Source organism: Mirounga leonina, unplaced genomic scaffold (assembly GCF_011800145.1).
Source record: "Mirounga leonina isolate KUSES-001 unplaced genomic scaffold, KU_Mleo_1.0 Mir_176, whole genome shotgun sequence".
Taxonomy (NCBI): domain Eukaryota; kingdom Metazoa; phylum Chordata; class Mammalia; order Carnivora; family Phocidae; genus Mirounga; species Mirounga leonina.
In genome coordinates this window covers 12139816-12159583 of record NW_023270454.1, presented here as the reverse complement: position 1 = coordinate 12159583, position 19768 = coordinate 12139816, and the positions used below count along the sequence as shown (strand labels likewise).

At 35.9% G+C, this 19768-nt stretch overlaps 1 protein-coding gene, 1 non-coding gene and 1 pseudogene across 2 annotated transcripts; 1 reads left to right on the top strand and 2 right to left on the bottom strand.

Moving 5' to 3' along the window:
• Window positions 1-455: 455 nt before the first annotated feature.
• Window positions 456-559, top strand: LOC118022573. Its single transcript, XR_004682506.1, has one exon. It is a non-coding gene; the product is annotated as a U6 spliceosomal RNA (small nuclear RNA).
• An 8437-nt stretch (window positions 560-8996) lies between these two features.
• On the bottom strand, window positions 8997-11389 carry LOC118022398 (annotated as a pseudogene).
• LOC118022502 (zinc finger CCCH domain-containing protein 14-like) lies at window positions 10826-19371 on the bottom strand. The gene is made up of 2 exons (XM_035023237.1): window positions 19139-19371; window positions 10826-11675 (listed from the first exon to the last, which is right to left on the bottom strand). Exons 1-2 carry the CDS (start codon window positions 19369-19371, stop codon window positions 11060-11062), a joined length of 849 nt encoding a protein of 282 aa, XP_034879128.1. The 3' UTR covers window positions 10826-11059.
• Window positions 19372-19768: the final 397 nt, after the last annotated feature.

Below are 19768 nucleotides of genomic sequence, written 5' to 3'. Positions count from 1 at the left end.
ATTTAAAAATTGGTTAACTTAAGTTGGAAATTTCAAAACCTGGAAAATTAAAAATTATTTAAATATTATTGGAAAAGAATTTTCATAAAAGTATTTTATTTGGCGAGCCTGGGTGGCTCAGTTGATTAAGCGACTGCCTTCAGCTCAGGTCATGATCCTGGAGTCCCGGGATCGAGTCCCACATCGGGCTCCCTGCTCAGCGGAGGGTCTGCTTCTCCCTCTGACCCTCCCCCCCTCATGTACTCCCTCTCTCTCATTCTCTCTCTCTCAAATAAATAAATAAAATCTTTTAAAAAAATTTTAAAAAAAGTATTTTATTTGGTAACATTTTCCAAGTATTTCATTTTCCCTTTTAAATTGGCAACAATAAATTAACAAAATCACTGTGAAGAATTCACATTAAATTGATTTACTCAAAGCATTAAAGAGGTAAATCTCAAAAGTTGATGGTTTGGGCTCACTTCAGCAACACATGGCTAAAAGTGGAAGAATATTGAGAAGTTGAGCATGGCTCCTTTTCCGGGATGACACACAAATTCATGAAGCATTCCTTATTAAACGAACAAAAGAGTTCATGATTCATCTGCTTCTTCCTATCTAAATGATGTAAGAGGGCAATATCCTAACTTCAGCTACCCTGAAGAGAAATCAAATTACTTGAGAAATGAACATTTAAAATTGAATTTTTAAATCAAATATACTGGAACAATTTCCAGTAAAATAAATTAGACCAATATTGGGAACATTTGGAACCTACTCATCAATTCTTCAAAGTATCTTCTAACAAGCAACTATTGCTGCATTTCTGCCACTTACCACAGAAATCCACCAAGGACTAACAAAATAACACGCCAAAGTACTTGCCATTGACAAAAATAAATCTCTCCCTTGTCTCTATTAGCATTATATTATAAACAAGGGGGATGCACATGAAAACACAGATCCAAACCATTAAAAAAAAATTAAAAACCGACTGAGAACTGGCATTCTAAATCTACACTAGATACTTTATTTCAGTATTCCCTGGCACTGTTGGAATATTTATTTTATTAAAGCATTTTAAAATTTAACCTCTTATCCAGTCAAACTTACATATCATAAAATTCCCTCATTGTAGGTCTACATACATTTTTTTTTTTTTTTAGTAAATTTATGGAGCTGGGCGGTTATGACTACGATCCAGTTTTAGAATACTCCCATTATCTCAAAAAGCTCTCAAACACTATGTGAAGTTTATTCTGTTCTGACCTCCTTCCATGGCAACCACTGACTCTAAAATTACCTTTGCTTGTCATTTCATATTATGTAATCCTATTATATGTGGCCATTTGTTTATGGTTTCTTTCATTTAAAAATAACATTTTTGAGATCGTTTTTGAGATTACAATACATTGTAAAATGTATTAACAGTTCATTCATTTTTTTTACTGGTGAATTGCATTCCACTGTACAGATGTACCATATGTTGGCTATTCATTCACTGATTCATAAACAATACATCACTTCCAGGTTTTGGCTAGTGTTTATAATTCCTCCAAAAATTTCAAGTACATGTCTTTGTGTGAACACATTTTTATTTTTCTTAGTTCTTACAGTAAGTTTATGTGTAACTTTAAAAAAAACTATCACACTAATTTCCCTAAGTGTCTGTAATACATTCCATTCCCACAAGTAATGTGGGGTAGTTCCAGTACTTCACATCTTTACCCACACTAAATATTTTCTTTTTTATTATAGCATTTCTAGTGGATTTAGTGATATTTCTTTGTGGTTTTCATTTGCATTTCCCTAATGAATAACAATGCTAAGAACCTTTTCAATTTCCTGCGAGCCATTCGTATACCTTCTTCAGTACATTGTCTGTAAAAATGTCTTTTTCTGGGTTTTTTGTTGGATTTTTGTCTTCTTATTAACAAGTCTTAAGAATTCTTCATATATTTTGAATGCAGTCTTTTAGAGATGTATGATTAGCACATTTTCTTCCAGTCTGTAGGTTTTCTCTTCAATGGTTTCTTTTAAAGCACATAGCTTTTCATTTTGATGAACCCTATTTTTTTTTCTTCTATGAGTTATGCTTCTGCCTTCATTTCTAAAACCATTTGCCCAAACGAAGGTCACACAGATTTTCTCCCTTGTTTTCTCTTAGAAGTCAAAGTAGATTTTTTTCTTACATTTATGTCTATAATCTCATTTTGAGTTAGTTGTCAGATGGCATGAGGTAAGAGTTTAAGTTCTTTTTTTTTTTCCATGCACATGGCTAGCCAGTTGTCCAAACAAAAATTGTAGAAAATACATGTCTATGTCCCCTAGAATTAGCTGGGCATATTGTTGGAAAAGTTGAACATTTATGTAAGGATTAATGAATTTATCAAGTCTATCTGAATGAGCCTACATCCATCTTTTCTCTTTTATTCTGATCATTTGCTAAAGTTTGTCATTTTTGTTAATCTTTAAATTACCGACTTCTGATTTCATTGATTTTTCTATTTTTTCTGTCTTCTATTTCATTGATTTATGTTTTCATCTTAATTATCTTCTTTCTTCAGCTTGGTTTATGCTTAGCTTGTTCTTCTTTTGCTTTTTTTAAAAATATAGGTTATTGACAAAATCTATTTTCAACTAAGCACTAATTTAGATGCATCCTATAAAACTTATACATTGGCTTGTTTGTTTTTTAATTCAATTTCACTCAGTTCAAAATCTTTTCTGATACCCTTTTGCGTTTTGCTTTTGAACCATGCGGTTACTTAGAAGTGTGTGGTTTGTTTCCAAATATTGTGATGATCATCTATTATCAGTAGGTTTTACAGTTAAATATATGAATAAGTGGGCTTGTATAGGATGTCATTATTAAGTTCCTTTTTACATCTGCTTATTAAAAAGGATATATTCCTGATATATATTTGAATAGTTCCCTTTTTATTTGAAAATTTATGTAATTTTATGGGGCTCCTGAGTGGCTCATTCAGTCAAGCATCCAACTCTTGATTTCAGCTCAGGTCGTGATCTCAGGGTCATGAATCGAGCCTCGCATTGGGTTCCCATGGAGCTTACTTAAGATTCTCTTTCTCTCTCCTTCTGCCCCTCCCCCCTCTAAAAAAAGAAAGTTCTTTAACAAATAAAAATTGCTAAAATTTATTTTTCCATATCTTTAACTAAATGTTTTACAAATCAGCAATGCGAAATATGGAAGACTGATCTATCTTTCCTTGTTGAGTAAATATATTTCTCCTTTCTTCACACATTCACCCCCTATAGACAGACACATACAAATGTTTAAGCTATTTGTTCGTTAGATCAATTACAAGGGTTTCATATATAATAATTGATTTTGTACAAATATAAAAGTTAATTGCACTATCAGGACAAGGAAGACCAGCTTTCCCAAATCTTCTAATAACACAAGAGAAAGTATTTTCCTCACAATTATGTTTCATTTGTGCTGTGAATATCCTTAAAAGGTATGTTGCTAATGAACATCTATTGAGTATCCATTCTGTAGTCAACGTAAGACTAAGCAATAGTTCAATACAAATAATGGTCTATTACTTCTCAGCTTCCTGTTACTTTTATCTGGGTATCTTCGACTATGATTTACATTTATTCAACTACTGAATTGCATCCGGTTGGATATAATACCCCACAGATTTTCATGCCCAGTATTATTCCTACTTCTGCTTTCAGATATTTGGCATTCAGAGACTGTAAATCTTAACTCTTTAGAGACTTCCAGCTATAAATATTTAGCTGTTTGAACAGTTTCTGCCTATCTAGGAGTAAAATACAAAGCATCAGGTAATCAGACCTTTCTCCTTGCTCTCTTCTCAATCTAAAAGAAAAAGGAGGTGTGCCTGGTTGGCTCAGTCCATAGAGTATGGGACTTTTGATCTCAGGATTGTGAGTTTGAGCCCCATGTTGGGTAGAGAGATTACTTAGAAATAAAATCTTAAAAAGAAAGAAAGAAAAGAAAATGACTATACTGAAGATTCAGGCAGCCCATTATTACTTAGTGGGTAGAGGGCTACTTTGGGTGTCCATGAAATGTCTTTATTTACAATTTTTAAGAAAAATTTTTTGGATTTTTCTCAGCTCTTTTGTACCGTATTTAGAGATCTTACAATAATGCAGTTATAGCTAGGTCAACAAGAGTTTCAATTGGCATGATTTAAAATGCAAGATATTTGGGCCTGACAATGGTTTCTGGAACTGAATTTATGAACTTTGACTCTAACTTTCATTGTTTCTAGATCAGAGATCGTCACTGTGGATTACCTCTTGATTGGTGTGGAAGCTTATAATTGCAGCAGTTCTTTGGAATCCTTTCATCAAAGGTACTCATGCAGAGACTTAAAATACATCCCAAACCATCTATCTGAAAATCTGCATACAGATTATTTTCTGCCTCAATTAAAGTCCAGCTCAGATGGCTAATGTTCTTTGAGTCAGCTGTGAAATGGTTAACCCTCTACCATACACACAAAATGACAAGGCATCCTTTTAAAATTCTGCTCCTGAAAAATAAAATAAATAAATAAATAAAATAAAATAAAATAATTCTATTTCTGCTTAGCTAAACACCTGCATCTCAGGTACAGTAATTTGCACTCAGAAGTGTTGGTTTATTCTTCTCTAACTAGACAATTTGTATGTGTGTTTTCAGTGATTAATGGTTCTGATTTTTTATTATTTTCTAATTAACACATTTTATTTTAGTCTAAATAATAACAGTGATTTAATTGGCTGATCCCTTAACATTCTTGTTCAAAACATTTTAGTCGATGTACCAGCTTTTGGCAATGTCTCATTTAGGGTGAGAGTCTTGGTTATAAAACTAGAAAGGTCAGGAGAAGGGCAAGTCCTTCAGAGGGTAACAGACACTGAAATTACAGTTTTCATGGACACTTCATCAAGTTGTTTATTGCAAATCCTAAACTTAAAAACTTCTCATGATAACTTGGAAGATAAATGGTCCCAGAGGAGTAACAGAAACTTCTGGACTATGCAGGTTGTCACTCACTTCTCAAAATAAGGAAGATCTTTTATTGGAAATTCTTCTAATGTCACATTTCTGGATTCCGAATACCTTAATCAGATTCCCTAGAATCATATCCTGGGATGGGGAATTAGCTTCAAGGGCTTTAGAATAATGATGTTCTCACAGAAAAGTGTTAGGAAAGAGAGGAAACCGGATAGGGAAGGGGACAGTTCTAAGGAAGAATGTGGAACATGAATTTTACCACTGAGTACATTTCATGTTGAGGCTGGAGGAATGGCCTTTTGTTCACCCAGCTCAGTAGCTCAGCATCAATCAGTCAGAGGCTACAGGCTACTTAGGTGAGCAAGTGTTGGAGAGAAGGAGGAAAAAGATTATAAAACCATCCAGCCTCAGATGCTTACTCAAGTTGATTCAAGGACAATTCTCAAGAGAAGAATACAGCTGTGCACCAGTAGCAGCCTACCATCATGTCAGTTTAGGTGAAGAGGGGTAGCCAGCTGGTGGGGAAGGCGTGCACCAGCCCCTTCCCCGGGATCTGGGGTAGACCACCAATGGTGTCTCCTACACTAGATACATATGGCAGGATATTCCAGTTTGCTTAGGCATTTTTACAGAGGAAACAAAGGTAAGGAATAAAAGAAGGGAAGTACCAAATGAGTCCTGAAAATGTGATAACAGCCCAATTAAACATGCTAGTATTTAGGTAATTGGGCTCATTTTCTCGGGATTATTTCCAGTTAGCTCACCCTTTAGTAGGACATTCGAAGTAGTTTATCAACTAACTCATCATTTCTTCCTGTGTCTAGCTAGATTTCTAATAAAATCTCTGAGATGTTATATTTCATTTGACTTTATAACAGACTTTTTCTCTACTCATCCAATTGAATGCATACCAAAATGTTAAGGGTAAAAAATATTTAAAGGGGTACTGAGGCTTTCACATTTTCATGTACTTTATTGGGTTGAAATGATAGAAAACCATGACATAGTTATTGAACTATTGCCTCAAGTTCTAAAGTTACACTTTTATTTCATTCTTTGTGTTGCCTTTATAAGTAGTTTTCAAATAGCACATCTTCTTTGTCAGGTGGCTTCTTGCCAACAGGGGATACTCCAGAGCTCTTGACATGTGGTGACTGGAGAAGGTGCCTACAGCTTTCTGTGCTTTCTGCTTCTGTGTTTCTCATTCTAGCAACTGCCCTTAGTCCTGGGAGTAGCAGCAGTTGCTCTATCTTCCCTTTCTATTTCCTCCCATAGCATGTATTCCTTGCCTTCTCTAAAGTATCAGCCTTTGGAGTCAGAAAACACAGTCATCATTTCTTTGTTAAATCACTAGTACCTTTCAGAATCTAAATGTCCTAAGCCAAAATTACATTTTGTGTGAACAAGAAGAAAGAAAGGAATTAAGGAAGGGAATGAAGGAGGGAGGGAGGGAGGAATGGAGGGAGGGAAAGAGGGAAGGAGGAAGTGAGGGGGGATGGAGGAAGGAAGGAAGGAAGGAAGGAAGGAAGGAAAGAAGGAAGGGAAAGAAAGAGAAATGAACGTGTAATATGGTTTGGTTTGGTTTTGCTTTTTTTTTTTTTTCTTTCCAGCTGGAAATGGGAATGGTTGGCTATTCACAGAATTAATCATTTAAATAAACTGACCTATTTCATGTCCTTTATAATGTATGTAATTTTAAATGTTAAAACATTTAAGAGAATAAGCTTGTTGTTAGATTTCTGGAAGTTTTAACTAAATATAGATCTTACTCATGAGGTTGCATAATAATAAACCCATAATAAGTTAAAAATATCAAATGTTGAAATGTAATTGACACACCTAACCTATAGAACACCGTAACTTAGCCAAGCCTATCTTAAATGTTCTCAGAACACTTAGATTAGACTGCAGTTGGGAAAAATCATCTACCACAGAGCCTATTTGATAAGTGTTGAATATCTATTGAATACTGCACTGAAAGTGAAAAACAGAATAGTTATATGCATGCAGAATGATTATATCAGTTGTTTACCCTTGAAATCCTATGGTTGAGAAGGAGTTGCAGTTGCCTGCCACAAGACAACATCACAAGAAAACGTCCTACCATATATTGCTAGTCCAGGGAAAGACCAAAATTCAATGTAAAGTTTCTATTGAATGGGTATTGCTTTTGCACAATTGAAGAATCAAAAAATTGTAAGTGGACCCATTGTGAGTCAGGGACCATCTGTATAGTGCAATAAATATTAAACTTGAGATATAGTATTTTTTTAAATACTCATTAGTGTTTAGCTTCATTAATTGTGTAAGCACTGTAAAGTATTTAGAGGAATATTAATTTTCTAGTGACACCGAAGTTGGGAATTATTATATGTGTGGAACTGTACCCCATGTAAATATAAAGCATTGTAAAATATTTTTAAAATAATTCATCTGTAGCCTTCACTAATGAGTAAAAAAAATATTTACACTTATAAATTTATGCCTCTGTAAATTAACTAGGGTCAAAAAGAAAAAGTGTAGCAAATTAAAAATAAGATATAGGCATTCAAATGGAGTTTGATTTTAGACTCAAATATTGTATGTTGTTAATATTCCATAGGGAAGGATGTAGACAATGGGCTTCCATATTAAAAAAAAGTCATAGCATTAAAAAAAAAAATTAAAAAAAAAAAGTCATAGCAAACGTCATAGCAAAAGGATGTAGACAATGGGTTTCCATATTAAAAAAAAAAGTCATAGCAAACACTAGGATCTTTTAGGTATTTATTATATTATATTATATTATATTATATTATATTATATTATATTATTATATATAATAACAATGTTCTAGATTTTTGCTTACCGAGACTTTTTGGTCTCAAAAGATTTATTCAAGGTATTACTTTTATTCCCATTTTGCAGATGAAGAAACTAAGGCACAGACCTATTTCATTGCTTACTCCTTACTCACATATTACTATGTTTAAGTGAGTTGTTCTGTTTTCAAATAAAGATACAAAAGTTATCTCCTAATCAACAACTCTGCCTTGAATTGCTAACCTTTATATAAATTATCTGTGTTCTCTTCTTTTTTTTTAAAGATTTATTTATTTGAGAGAGAGAGAGAGAGAGTGCGTGCACACAAAGTACGGAGGTGGGAGATACAGAGGGAGAGGAAGAAGGAGAGAAGCAGACTCCCCGCTGAGTGGGGAGCCTGACACTTGTGGCTTGATTCCATGACCCTGAAATCATGACCTGAGCTGAAATCAGGAGTCAGATGCTCAAACCAAAGCCATCCAGGAACCCCTACCTGGGTTCTCTTCTTAAGCTGCATAACTTCTAAGTAGAAAGATAATTTGTTTAGATATTTTTATATGTACAATGAACAGTTTTTATAAAACATTTATTTGTGGCTATCTGATCAGGAAAACCTGGAAACTCTTTGGATTTCATGTACATAAAATTTATATAAAATTAGCAACTTTAAATGCCATAATTTGCAGGAAAATCCATAGTTCCTGGCTCTCAATAGTAAAATGATATTTATGCAATGTACTTATAATAGTTTTCTATTGCTGCATAACAAATTTTACAAATTTAGTGACAAAATAACACACTTTTTTTTTTTAATTTTACTGTTCTGGAGGTCATAAGCCTGAAATGGGTTTGCCAGTGGCAGATGACGTACTGAATAGTATTTTTTCTAATGTAACAAATTGTTGCTTATCTTCTACCATGTAGGAATACTGAGATTCTGTGCTGATCTCAGAGAATAGAAGTAAACTTGTTTGAGCCCATAAATTAAAACAAGCTTTGCCCTCATGAAATAGAAACTATGTCTCTCTTTTTTTTTTTTTTACAAACACGCCTCAAATGCTTTAATAGAATTTAGCTTTTCCTTAAACGGTCTTTTCATAGTCAAAACAAACAACAAAAAATACCGAATGTTAAAACCACTTAATAAACTTACAAACTTGAAAAATTAGACACTCCAGATAGGCAATAAACTTCATATTATGAAAGCAATATACTCCAAGTTTCAAAGGTTTGACAAGTTCTGCAGAATATTTTTGCCAGTCGATGGAAACTCCACAATCTTCTGCCAAGTAGGACTGTCATTCACTGGTTTGAGTTCGAATCCATTTCAAGGCATGTCTTGGTGGCACAGTAATCGTGGGATGATACAACGTGCAGTCAGCTCTTGTACACTGAGTGTTAAATCTGCAGTGTTTTGGATGATAGAAGGGACACTCCACTTTTTTACAAGCAGGGAAAGAACGGCACAGTTGACTACTAGAAGGTGAGGCTGGTGTTGCAATTGCTGGTTTTGGAGGCAGTTCTGGAATTCTTCTACTCATATGAGTGAAGGGACAATCTGGTTTAGTACATTTTGCATCATACTTAAAATTTGGATGAACAAACGAACATTTCTCAGCCAATTTACAATTGGGGAAGGCTTTGCAAGGTGAAACAGGATGATGGTAAGCACACTCATCCCCATTTTTACAGGCAGGTCAGTACTTGCAACGCTCCAGAAGTTTTTCTGCTTTCTGGACCACACTCAGTTCACTCATCTCAGCATTTGAAAAGCTACCATTTGGCTCATCGAGCTGCCTGCTCATCGACTGCAAGTGCTGTGGGTGGAGGAGACCTCTGAGTCCCTTGTTTGAGGCTGCAGTTTGGTTTACAGGTTTCACTCCCTCAAAGCACACATCCTCCTCTTGATCTGACATGTACCCTGGGGAGCTGGGGACACCATCCAGCGTCACTATAAACTTGGGACTAGCAGGTTTATCTGGTTGTACAAGATCTCGTGTCTGCATAAGGTGTCCTGAAAGTACCCGAACGGTATCTGCAGTCTTCATCCCCGACTCTTGGTTTGGCGCCACTATTATTTCCTCAGACAGCTTCGGCTTCTTCAGAATAAACGATCTTGTGTCTGCATGGACCAGGGATTCCATGTCACAGTAATCTTGACTGCTCTATAGAGTTTCTGCCACGACTGGGTCAATTTGCAGTCCGGATAACAACCGCCTCTGTCGAGTTCCTTGGCTTTTTTCTATATTATCTCCCTTTGTTTCCTCTTCTTTAATGGGGGTACTTATTCTGGGGGTCCTGCTTTGCCCCTGGACCACTTCTGCCAGCAATTTTTCTTGAGAAGTTCGAGTTCTGGGAGCAATTGAAAGTGTCTGTTTCTGTGAGACTGTAGAATAGTTAGTTGTTTTTGTTACAGATTCTTTTTTTTTTTTTTAAGATTTTATTTATTTATTTGAGAGAGAGAATGAGAGGCAGAGAGCACGAGAGGGAAGAGGGTCAGAGGGAGAAGCAGACCCCCTGCTGAGCAGGGAGCCTGATGCGGGACTCGATCCCGGGACTCCAGGATCTTGACCTGAGCCGAAGGCAGTCGCTTAACCAACTGAGCCACCCAGGAGCCCCTTGTTACAGATTCTTGAGCTTCAGATATAGCCTTCAAAATTAGATTCTTGTTAGCTTGTTTAGAAGATGGAAGTGAAGGTCTCCTCAGGCTTTGCTGGCACTGACACCTGCCGGAGATGCTTCCTGTCCGAGACCCACAGTCATCCCCTTCCTCCTCCTCTTCTCCATCATGAGTGAATTTTTTTACTTTAACAACTGAACTTACCACAGACAACTTTCTCTTCCGAAAGTTTCTTCCTCAATACTCATTTTTTTCTGAGTTGTTTCTGAAAAAAGGACTATAAGTCTCTTCTAAGCTGTTAAGCATTTCCAGTTCACACAAACGTCCTGTTTCAAATACCCAGCTGTTCTGTATATCAGGTGGCTTGGCAGCATGAATACTGCTTGGCTGCTGCTGAAATTGCAGCCTGTTTAAATGAGCAGCACTATCTGCATTTCGACTTGCAGGTGGTTGATAAATTTCAATAGAAGGACGAGAAGAACCCCATATGCAAGTGTCACTGTAGGTTTTTTCTGAGATAAGGGATTCTCCTGCACAAAATTGCGATCTTCATCAATGAGATCATCTGGTTCTGGCTTAGTATCAATCACATCTTCAGAGGGTGCTGGCTCCGTCAGGGGCTTCACAGTTGACATTAATCGGGTTGCAGCTCCATCATCCTAAGTCTGTCTGACAGTAGTGGGTTTTTGCTCCTGTGAACTAGTAGAACCCCTGGAATCTCTTTTTTCAGGTCTAGCGCTAGCAACCGCAAGAGGTGGCACTGCGGCTTCATGCCTTCTCTCATCTCCCCGACTGAACCAGCTCTTGTTTGAAGACACGTTATTATCAAAGATGTTAGTATCAGAAGACTTAAGACTGGAAGGGTCAGTTGTAACAGAGCGAAGTTTATCTAACACACCATGAAGCCATACGGTGAATCGAATTGTGTTGTTCCCTAGAAACAAGGACAGGTCCTCTGTCATTTGGTCCTGACTTTTCTTGTTGGCCACCATCACCGTAATGTAACCAGGAAGTTCTTCATCAACATAAGCTCCTAATTCTTGCAATTTCCCCTTAATGGCACTCCGGATCTTGCGGCTGACCTCGGTGCCGATTTCCACGGCTCCCAGCGGGCGGCGGGCGCAGCCCTGCGTGGCGCTGCGCTTACCCAGAGCCCCAGGCCGGCTCCCCGCCCCGCAGCTCCGCCGCCGCCGCCGCCACCAGCCACCAGCGCTGCTCCCGGCCGCGCGATCTGCGTGACCCGCCCCCACCGGCCCGGCGCCAGAAACGATGTATCTTTTTACAAAATATTTTATTTATATATTTGACAGGGAGAGAGAGAGAGAGAGAGAGAGGAGCAGAGGGAGAAGCAAACTTCTCACTGAACAGGGAGCCCGATGCGGGGCTCGATCCCAGGACCCCGGGATCATGACCTGAGCCGAAGGCAGACGCTTAACTGAGCCACCCAGGCGCCCCAAACTATGTCTCTTTAAATATGATGTGAAAACTAAGATAACATATAAATCAGGAGATGCCATTAGGAACATATAGACTGTTTCTTTCATGAGTGTATGTCAGTGTGCTAAATCTCAAGTCATTGCAAGTAGAGACATGATGAAGCTGCTCTTATGAATCAAGAGTAGGAAGCAAATCAGCTAAAATACAAAACCCACTTCTGGCAACGTAAAGATTTTTGTTTTGTTTTGTTTATCTTTGTTTGGCTGAAGTCATCTCTATAAAAACACTTGAGGGGATTCCAAACAATGTAATTAATGGGGAAAGCTGAAATTTAACTAAGGAAGATGTAAAGTGTAAATACAGAATAAAATGAAATAAAACTCTGTGATCGCCCAGGTTTTATATTGGCTCTAAATTGTTTAGAATGTATGAACTTTAAGAGATAATGGGATGCATTTAATTTTGAAAGTAGCAGGTAAAATACATGTAAGAATTATATTAGTAAAAGGGAAATAGAAAAACTAGTATGTGGGGCGCCTGGGTGTCTCTGTCCGTTGAATATCTGACTCTTGATTTCAGCTCAGGTCATGATCTTAGGGTCCTGGGATGGAGCCCCGAGTTGGGCTCCGTGCTCAGCAGGGATTCTGCTTAAGGATTCTCTCTCTCTCCCTGTCCCTTTGCCCCGCCCCCTGTTTGCACTCTCTCTTTCTAAAATAAACAAATAAATCTTTAAAAAAGAAAAAGTAGTATGAAATTATTTTATACTTCAGCAAAAATATGGAGTTTCTAATCAAGATCTAGACACATTTTAGGAATTCAATATCCAAAGATTAAAAAGTCATTTATTTATTTCACAATTATTAAATACTTTTGACAGTCCATATGACATCACAACTGTTCTTGGTACTGTGCATATTACAAAATTTCTGGTTTGTGGAGCTCAAATTCTAATAAGAGGAGCATAGGTCTGCAACATGAGCAATTAGCCTATGGATAAAGGGTCTCAAACATGGTTAGATTTGTTCCAGATGGGGACAATTTACACAGTAAAAAACAAAGGAGTTGAATAAATAGGAAAGAAAAAAAAAGCAAAATTGGACTGTGTCATTTAAATTGTAGTGGGTAGATAGGGAATGGATGACATGCCCAGGCAAAGGTTATTCAAATGTTGATAGGATCCATGGATTATAAGTTTTGATGGAGTTGAGTGGTTTATGGGTTTGAGGTGCTAGAGAAAATAATTCTGCCTTCAAGAAGCAGTGTGCAATAAAACCACACACACACACACATGCACGCACACACATGCTCACAGGCACACAAAGCCTAAATACAGCATTTCAAGATGGTACTCTGAGAATCTTCCTTAACACAGTTGGAATGTCAGTAAAGAAAGAACATGGGAAACAAACTGAGGGTTCTAGAGGGGACAGGGGTGGGGCGATGGGTTAGCCTGGTGATGGGTATTAAAGAGGGCATGTACTGAATGGAGCACTGGGTGTTATATGCAAACAATGAATCATGGAACACTACATCAAAAACTAATGATGTAATGTGTGGTGATTAACATAACATAATAAAATAAACTAAATTAAAAAAGAAAGAACATGGGAACAATTTAAAACAGAATACTGGAGCAGGACTGGAAGAGTTCACAACATCATCGAACTAAAGAACTTTTGAAAGACAAAGGGTGTATGGAATCATAGTATTCTAACAAGAATTTTCAGAAGTCTAGTCAGGCATGGAAACCATACTTCCTTTCAGAGTGTCAAAAAGTTGCAGGGAAAGAAAAGTAGGAACAAGATAGGAATGATGGTAATATGTATGCTGAATATCTGTAATCTGTTAATTATATACACTCACTCCCAGTGTGAGTGAAAAAATATATACTTTGGCTTAAAACTAAGGAACTGTGTGTGGAGATTTAGGACTGTCTGCAAGGTCAATGTCAGGATATCTAATGAGGGCATTCTGCCTTGCTGCATAATCTTGCACAATTTGGCATTTGGAGGATTCCTTATTTTGTCTATTGTTTTTCTATTCTCTATGAAAGAGATAGTTATATTTTCATGCAGATCCAATGAGCCCTTCAACTTTCTATTGTGAAATATAGAAACCTACTAGGTAAATATTGATAGAAATAAAACTTTCAAGTTACCTACATTAAACTAAAGCATCCTTTATTCGTAAACGAGGACAGATAACTAACAATGACCAGATAGACAAGAAAACCTGAAAATAACAAAGTGAAGGACCAAAGTGGCAGCAATTAGCAATTAACACTGGATGTAGTGGAAATAATTCAGAAATTTAAAAAAATTCCAATGAATACAGTATGAGTTTGACCGTTTATGTAAATACCAAGAAGTGTTCAGGTGGGCAAAAACATGTACAAGAATGCTCACAGAAGCTTTACTTAAAATTGCCCAAACTGGAAATAACCCAAATTTCTCTCAGTAATAGAATGGAAAAATAAAATGTAAAATTTGCACAATGGGATTCTGTGCAACAACCATGAAGTAAAACAATAATAACAAAAAACTAACTCCACCCAGTAATACGAATGCAATTCATGGACAAAAATGGGGAGTGAAAGAAGTCAGAAAAAAGACCAGACAATGTTCGATTCCAGTCACACAGAATTCAAAGTTAGGCAGAAGCCATCTACTATAACAGATATTTGAACTGTGATTACCTTTGGAGGTGTCAGGTACTCAAAGGGAAAGAGAATAAGATATATAGATATATAGGTATATAGATATAAGTATCTCTCTATATATATAATCAATCTATTTGCTTAGATTACATATCACTGGGGAAATCAAAATAATCAAAAGACACTCCCAACACCATCTGTTGATATCTGTACCAAACAATTCTACCCTCTCTCTGGTAATTATAGAAGTAATTGTGCTCAAATACAAAGCCAAATCTTCTGAGTTTGTATTGGATTTTAGTCCCTCTGATTTATTCAGAAACATCATTTCAGCAATTCTCTCTTCTCTATCCCTTCCTTAGTCACTTCCCACACTCAATTAGATAATTAACCATATTGATTCTTTCCCTATCTCATGAAAATCTTCCCTTGATCCCAATTCCCCTTCCTCTCTGAATCCATTTTACTCTCATTTGCACTTAAGATCTTTGAAATATTTTTTCTGTACTCATGGTCTCCAAGACCTTGCTTCCAAACAGGTCTTAAATTCACTTCAGTCATGCTTTCTTCTTGATCATGCCACTGAAACAGTTCTTGCTAAATCAAAATATCAATTTTGGGGGCGCCTGGGTGGCTCAGTCACTTGAGCGACTGACTCTCGATTTTGGCTCAGGTCATGATCTTGGGGTCATGGCATCAAGCCCCGCCTGGAGCCTCCCTTCAGGCTCCAGGCTCAGCGGAGAATCTGCTTGACATTCTCTCTCTCCCTCTCCCGCTGCTCTTCCCCCTTGCTCGCGCAAGCTCTCCCTCTCAAATAAGTAAATAAATAAATCTTTAAAATTATGTATATTTTTTCATTCTTCATCATACTTGACCTATTAGAGATTTTGACATGGTGGTTCACTCTCTTCTCTTCAAAATACTTTGGTCATTTTTGTCTTGGACAAACAACTCACTTTACCTTCTACTTCACTGGTCACTCCTACAATGAGTGATATCACATTGTATACTTGTAGAATATTATTATTTATATTCATTATACAGTGCATTAGATTAATATGGCTTATTTACCACTCATTACAATTTTTCACCCTTACACACTCAATCTTATCTCTCCCATCCCCTGTAATTATCATTTTACTTTCTGTTTTTTACAGGGTTAGTGTTTTAGACTCCACATGTTATATCACACAGAACTTGTCTTTCTCTGTCTGACTCATATCACTTGATATAATGTGTCCAAGGTCCACCTACATTGTCATGAATGGCAATATATTCTCCTTTCTTATGGCTGGCTTCCTTGTGCTTATGTATCCCATATTTTTTATCCCTTCATCCATTGATGGGCATTTGGTTTGTTTCTATATCTTGGCTATTGTGAATAATGCTGCAATACACATGGAAGTGCACGTATCCTGTTGAAATCCTGTTTTCATTTTCTTTGGGCATATACCAAGAAGTGAAATGGCTGGAATGCATGGTAGCTCTATTTTACATTTTTCTGAGAAATCTTCATACTGTTTTCCACAGTGGTCAAACTAATTCACATCCCTATCGACAATGTATAAGGGTTCCCTTTTCCCACACCTTCACCAGGTCCTGTTGTCTCTTGTCTTCTTGATGATGGTATCTCATGTGCTTTTGATCTCCATTTCCCTCGTGGTTAGTGATGTTAAAAGTCTTTTCATGTATCTCTTGGCAATTTTGTTCATGTCTTTGGAAAAATGTCTGTTTAGTCCTTCTGCCTATACTTTTCATCAGATTGGTTTTTTTGTTATTAAATTGCCTGAGTTCTTTATATATTTTGGATATTAACCCCTTATCTGATACATGGTTTGCAAAAATTTTCTTTTATTCTGTAGGTTGTCTTTTCATTTTGTTGTTTCTTTTGCTGGGCAGAAACTTTTGAGTCTGATGTAGTACCATTGGTTGGTTTTTGCTTTTGTTATTTGTGCTTTTGGCATCTTGTTTAAAAATTAATTGCTAAACTGGATATCAGTGAGCTTCTACCCTATGTTTTCTTCTAGAAGTTTTATGATATTGTTTTTTTTTTTTATTTCAGTCTCTGATCTATTTCAAGTTAATTTTTTTGAGTGGTATAGCTTGGATTTAATTCCATTGTTCTGCATGCATTTCTTCAGTTTTCCCAGCACCATTTGTTGAAAACTCTATCCTTTTCTCATTGAGTATTCTTGGCTCCTTTTTTGGATATTAGTTGTTCTGTTTATGACAATTTAATTCTGGCTCTCTATTCTGTTCCATTGGTTGATGTGTCTATTTTCTGCAAGTACCATACTCTTTTTATTACTATGGCTTTGCGATGTAATTTAAAATCTGAAAGTATGATATCTCCAGCTTTGTGCTTTTTTTCCTCAGGGTTGCTTTGGCTATTCATAGTCTTTTGTGGTTCCACATGAATTTTGGAATTGCCTCTTCTATTTCTGTGAAGAATGCCTTTGGTATTTGGGACTGTGTTGAATCTGTAGATGGCTTTGGGTAGTATGGCCATTTTAATAATATTAATTCTTCTGATCCATGAACACAGAATGTCTTTTTATTTCTTTGTGTCTTCTTTGATTTCTTTTAGCAAAATTTTGTGGTTTTCATTGTACAGAAATTTCACTTCCTTGGTTAAATTTAGTCCTAAGTGTTGTATCACTTTTTGATGTTATCGTAAATAGGATAGTTTTATTTCTTTTTCAGATGTTTCATCATTTTGTAAAGAAATGCAACTGATTTCATATATTGATCTTGTACCCTGCCTCTTTAGCAAAATCATTGATTAATTCCAACAGTTTTTTGACTGACGCTTTGGGATTTTCTATATATAACATCATATTATCGGCAAATAACAATGTTTTTACTTCTTCCTTTCTGATTTGGATGCTTTTTATTTCTATTTTGCCTAGATGTTCTAGCTAGGACTTCTGGTATTATATTAAATAGGAGTGGTGAGAGTGGGCATCCCTGCCTTGTTCTTGATGTTAGAGGAAAAGCTTTCAGTTTTTCTTCCATTGAGTATAATGTTAATAGTAGATTTGGTAATTATGCCTTGTATTATATTGAGACATGTTCCTTCTATACCCAGTCTGTGAAGGATTTTTATCATGAAAGGATGGTGTATTTTGTCAAATGCTGCTCTGCATCTATTGAGATGGCCATGTGGTTTTTATCTTTCATTTTACTGATGTGGTATATTACATTTATTGATTTTTGTATATGGAAACACTCTTTGCATCCCAGGAATAAATCCCACTTGGTCATGATGAACATTCTTTTAATGTATTCTTGAATTCAGTTTGCTAAAAAATTATTGAAAAATTTTGGTTCTATATTCATCAGGGATATTGATCTATAGTTTTCTTTTCTTGTCGTGTCCTTATTTGGTTTTGGTACCAGATAATACCAGCCTCATAGAATGAGTTTGGAAGTGTTCCTTCCTCTTTGGTATTTTGGAGGAGTTTGGGGAGGATTGAAATTAATTTTTCTTTAAGTTTTAATTCTTCTTTAAATGTTAATTCTTCTCAAAAAAATGTTAATTCTTCTCCATTGAAACCTTTCATCCCAGAGTTTTCTGTGTTGGGAATTTTTTGATCACTGAGTCAGTATCTCCACTCATTATTGGTCTGTTTAGATTTTCTATTTTTTTCTGATTCAGTCTTAGTAGATTGTGTATTTCTAGAATGTATCCATTTCTTCTACCTTATATAATTTTTGACATATAATTGTTCATAGTAGTCTCTTCTGATTCTATGTACTTGTGAAGTATCAGATGTAATGTCTCCTTTTTTATTTCTAATTTTATTAGAATCTTCTCCCCTTTTTCCTAGCTAATCTAGTTAAATGGTAAATTTTGATGATCTTTTCAAAGAATCTGCTCTTAGTTTAGTTGATCCTTTGTGTTGTTTTTCTTGTCACTATTTCATTTATTTCCATGCTGATCTATTATTTTCTTCCTTCAGCTACCTTTGGGCTTTTGTTCTTTTTTTTTCTACTTACCTGAGGTATAAACTTAGGTTGTTTATTTGTGATCTTTCTAATTTCTTAATATATTTATTTATTTCTATTAACTTTTCCCTCAGAACTGTTTTTCCTGCATCCCACAATAATTGATATGTTATATTTCCATTTTAATTTGTTCTGAGATAATTTTTGAATTCCCTTCTAATTTGTTCTTTTACTCAATGGTTGTTTAGAAGTGTGTTATTTAGTGTATTTATAGATCTTCTCACTTTCCTCTTGTTGCTAATTTTTAGTTTCATACCACTGTGATCAAGAAAGATAGTTGATATGAGTTCAGTCTTTTTGAATTTGCTAAGATTTGTTTTGGCCTATCATATGATCTATTCTGGAGAAAATTCCATATGCACTTGAGAAGAATGTGTATTCCACTGCTGTTGGATGAAATGTTCCTTATATGTCTGTTAATACCATCTTTTTTCTAATGTGTGATTCAATTCCAATGTTTTATTGTTGATTTTCTGTCTGGATGATCTATCCATTGTTGATCGTGGAGTTCTCTAATATTATTATATTGTTGTCTATTTCTCCCATAAGGTCTGTTATTATTTGCTTAATATATTTCGATGCTATGGCATTGGGAGTGTATATATTTACAGTTGTTGTGTCTTTTTAAGGTACTGACCTCTTTGTCATTATATCATGACCTCTGTCTCCTGTTACCCTTTTTGTCTTGAAGTCCGTTTTGTCTAATGTAAGTAGGGCTATGCCTGCCTCCTTTTGGTTTCCATAGGCTTGGAATATCATCTTCCATCCTTTCACTTTGAGCTTTTGCACGTCTTCAGAGTTGAAATGAGTCTTCTGTAGGCAGCATATAGTTTGGTCTTGCATTTGTATCCATCCATTCACTCTGTGCATTTTGATTTTTGAGTTTAATCCATTTACATCATGATGGTTATTGATATGTAAGGATTTAGTACAGCCTACAGCATTGTACTACAGTGATTTTTCACAGTGTTTAATGATAAATGCCTCTGTTGCCATATCACAAGTAGTGAGAATCTTTCTTATTGAAGTAAGGTTTTGTTTACTTTGATTTTAACAATTCAACCAGTTGTTAATTAGGAGCTTTCCTCTTACCTTCCAGAAGGTGGCGATATACCACAAGTTTTTTTTGTTTCTCTTACAGGAACACACAGCTTCTAAGACTGGGAGCACATACATTTGTTAAAAAAATGGCACAGAAAGGAAAAGAAAGAAGAAAGAAGAAGAAGAAAGAAGAAGAAGAAGAAGAAGAAGAAGAAGAAGAAGAAGA

What these genes read in the sequence shown, in the direction of transcription:
- LOC118022502 (XM_035023237.1), bottom strand. Translation starts at nt 19,371, where the DNA reads ATGCACAGAGTGAATGGATGGATACAAATGCAAGACCAAACTATATGC. An exon ending in CATGATATAATGACAAAGAG is followed by an intron (nt 11,676 to 19,138) that starts GTCAGTACCTTA and finishes TTTTGTAAAAAG; the next exon opens with ATACATCGTTTCTGGCGCCG.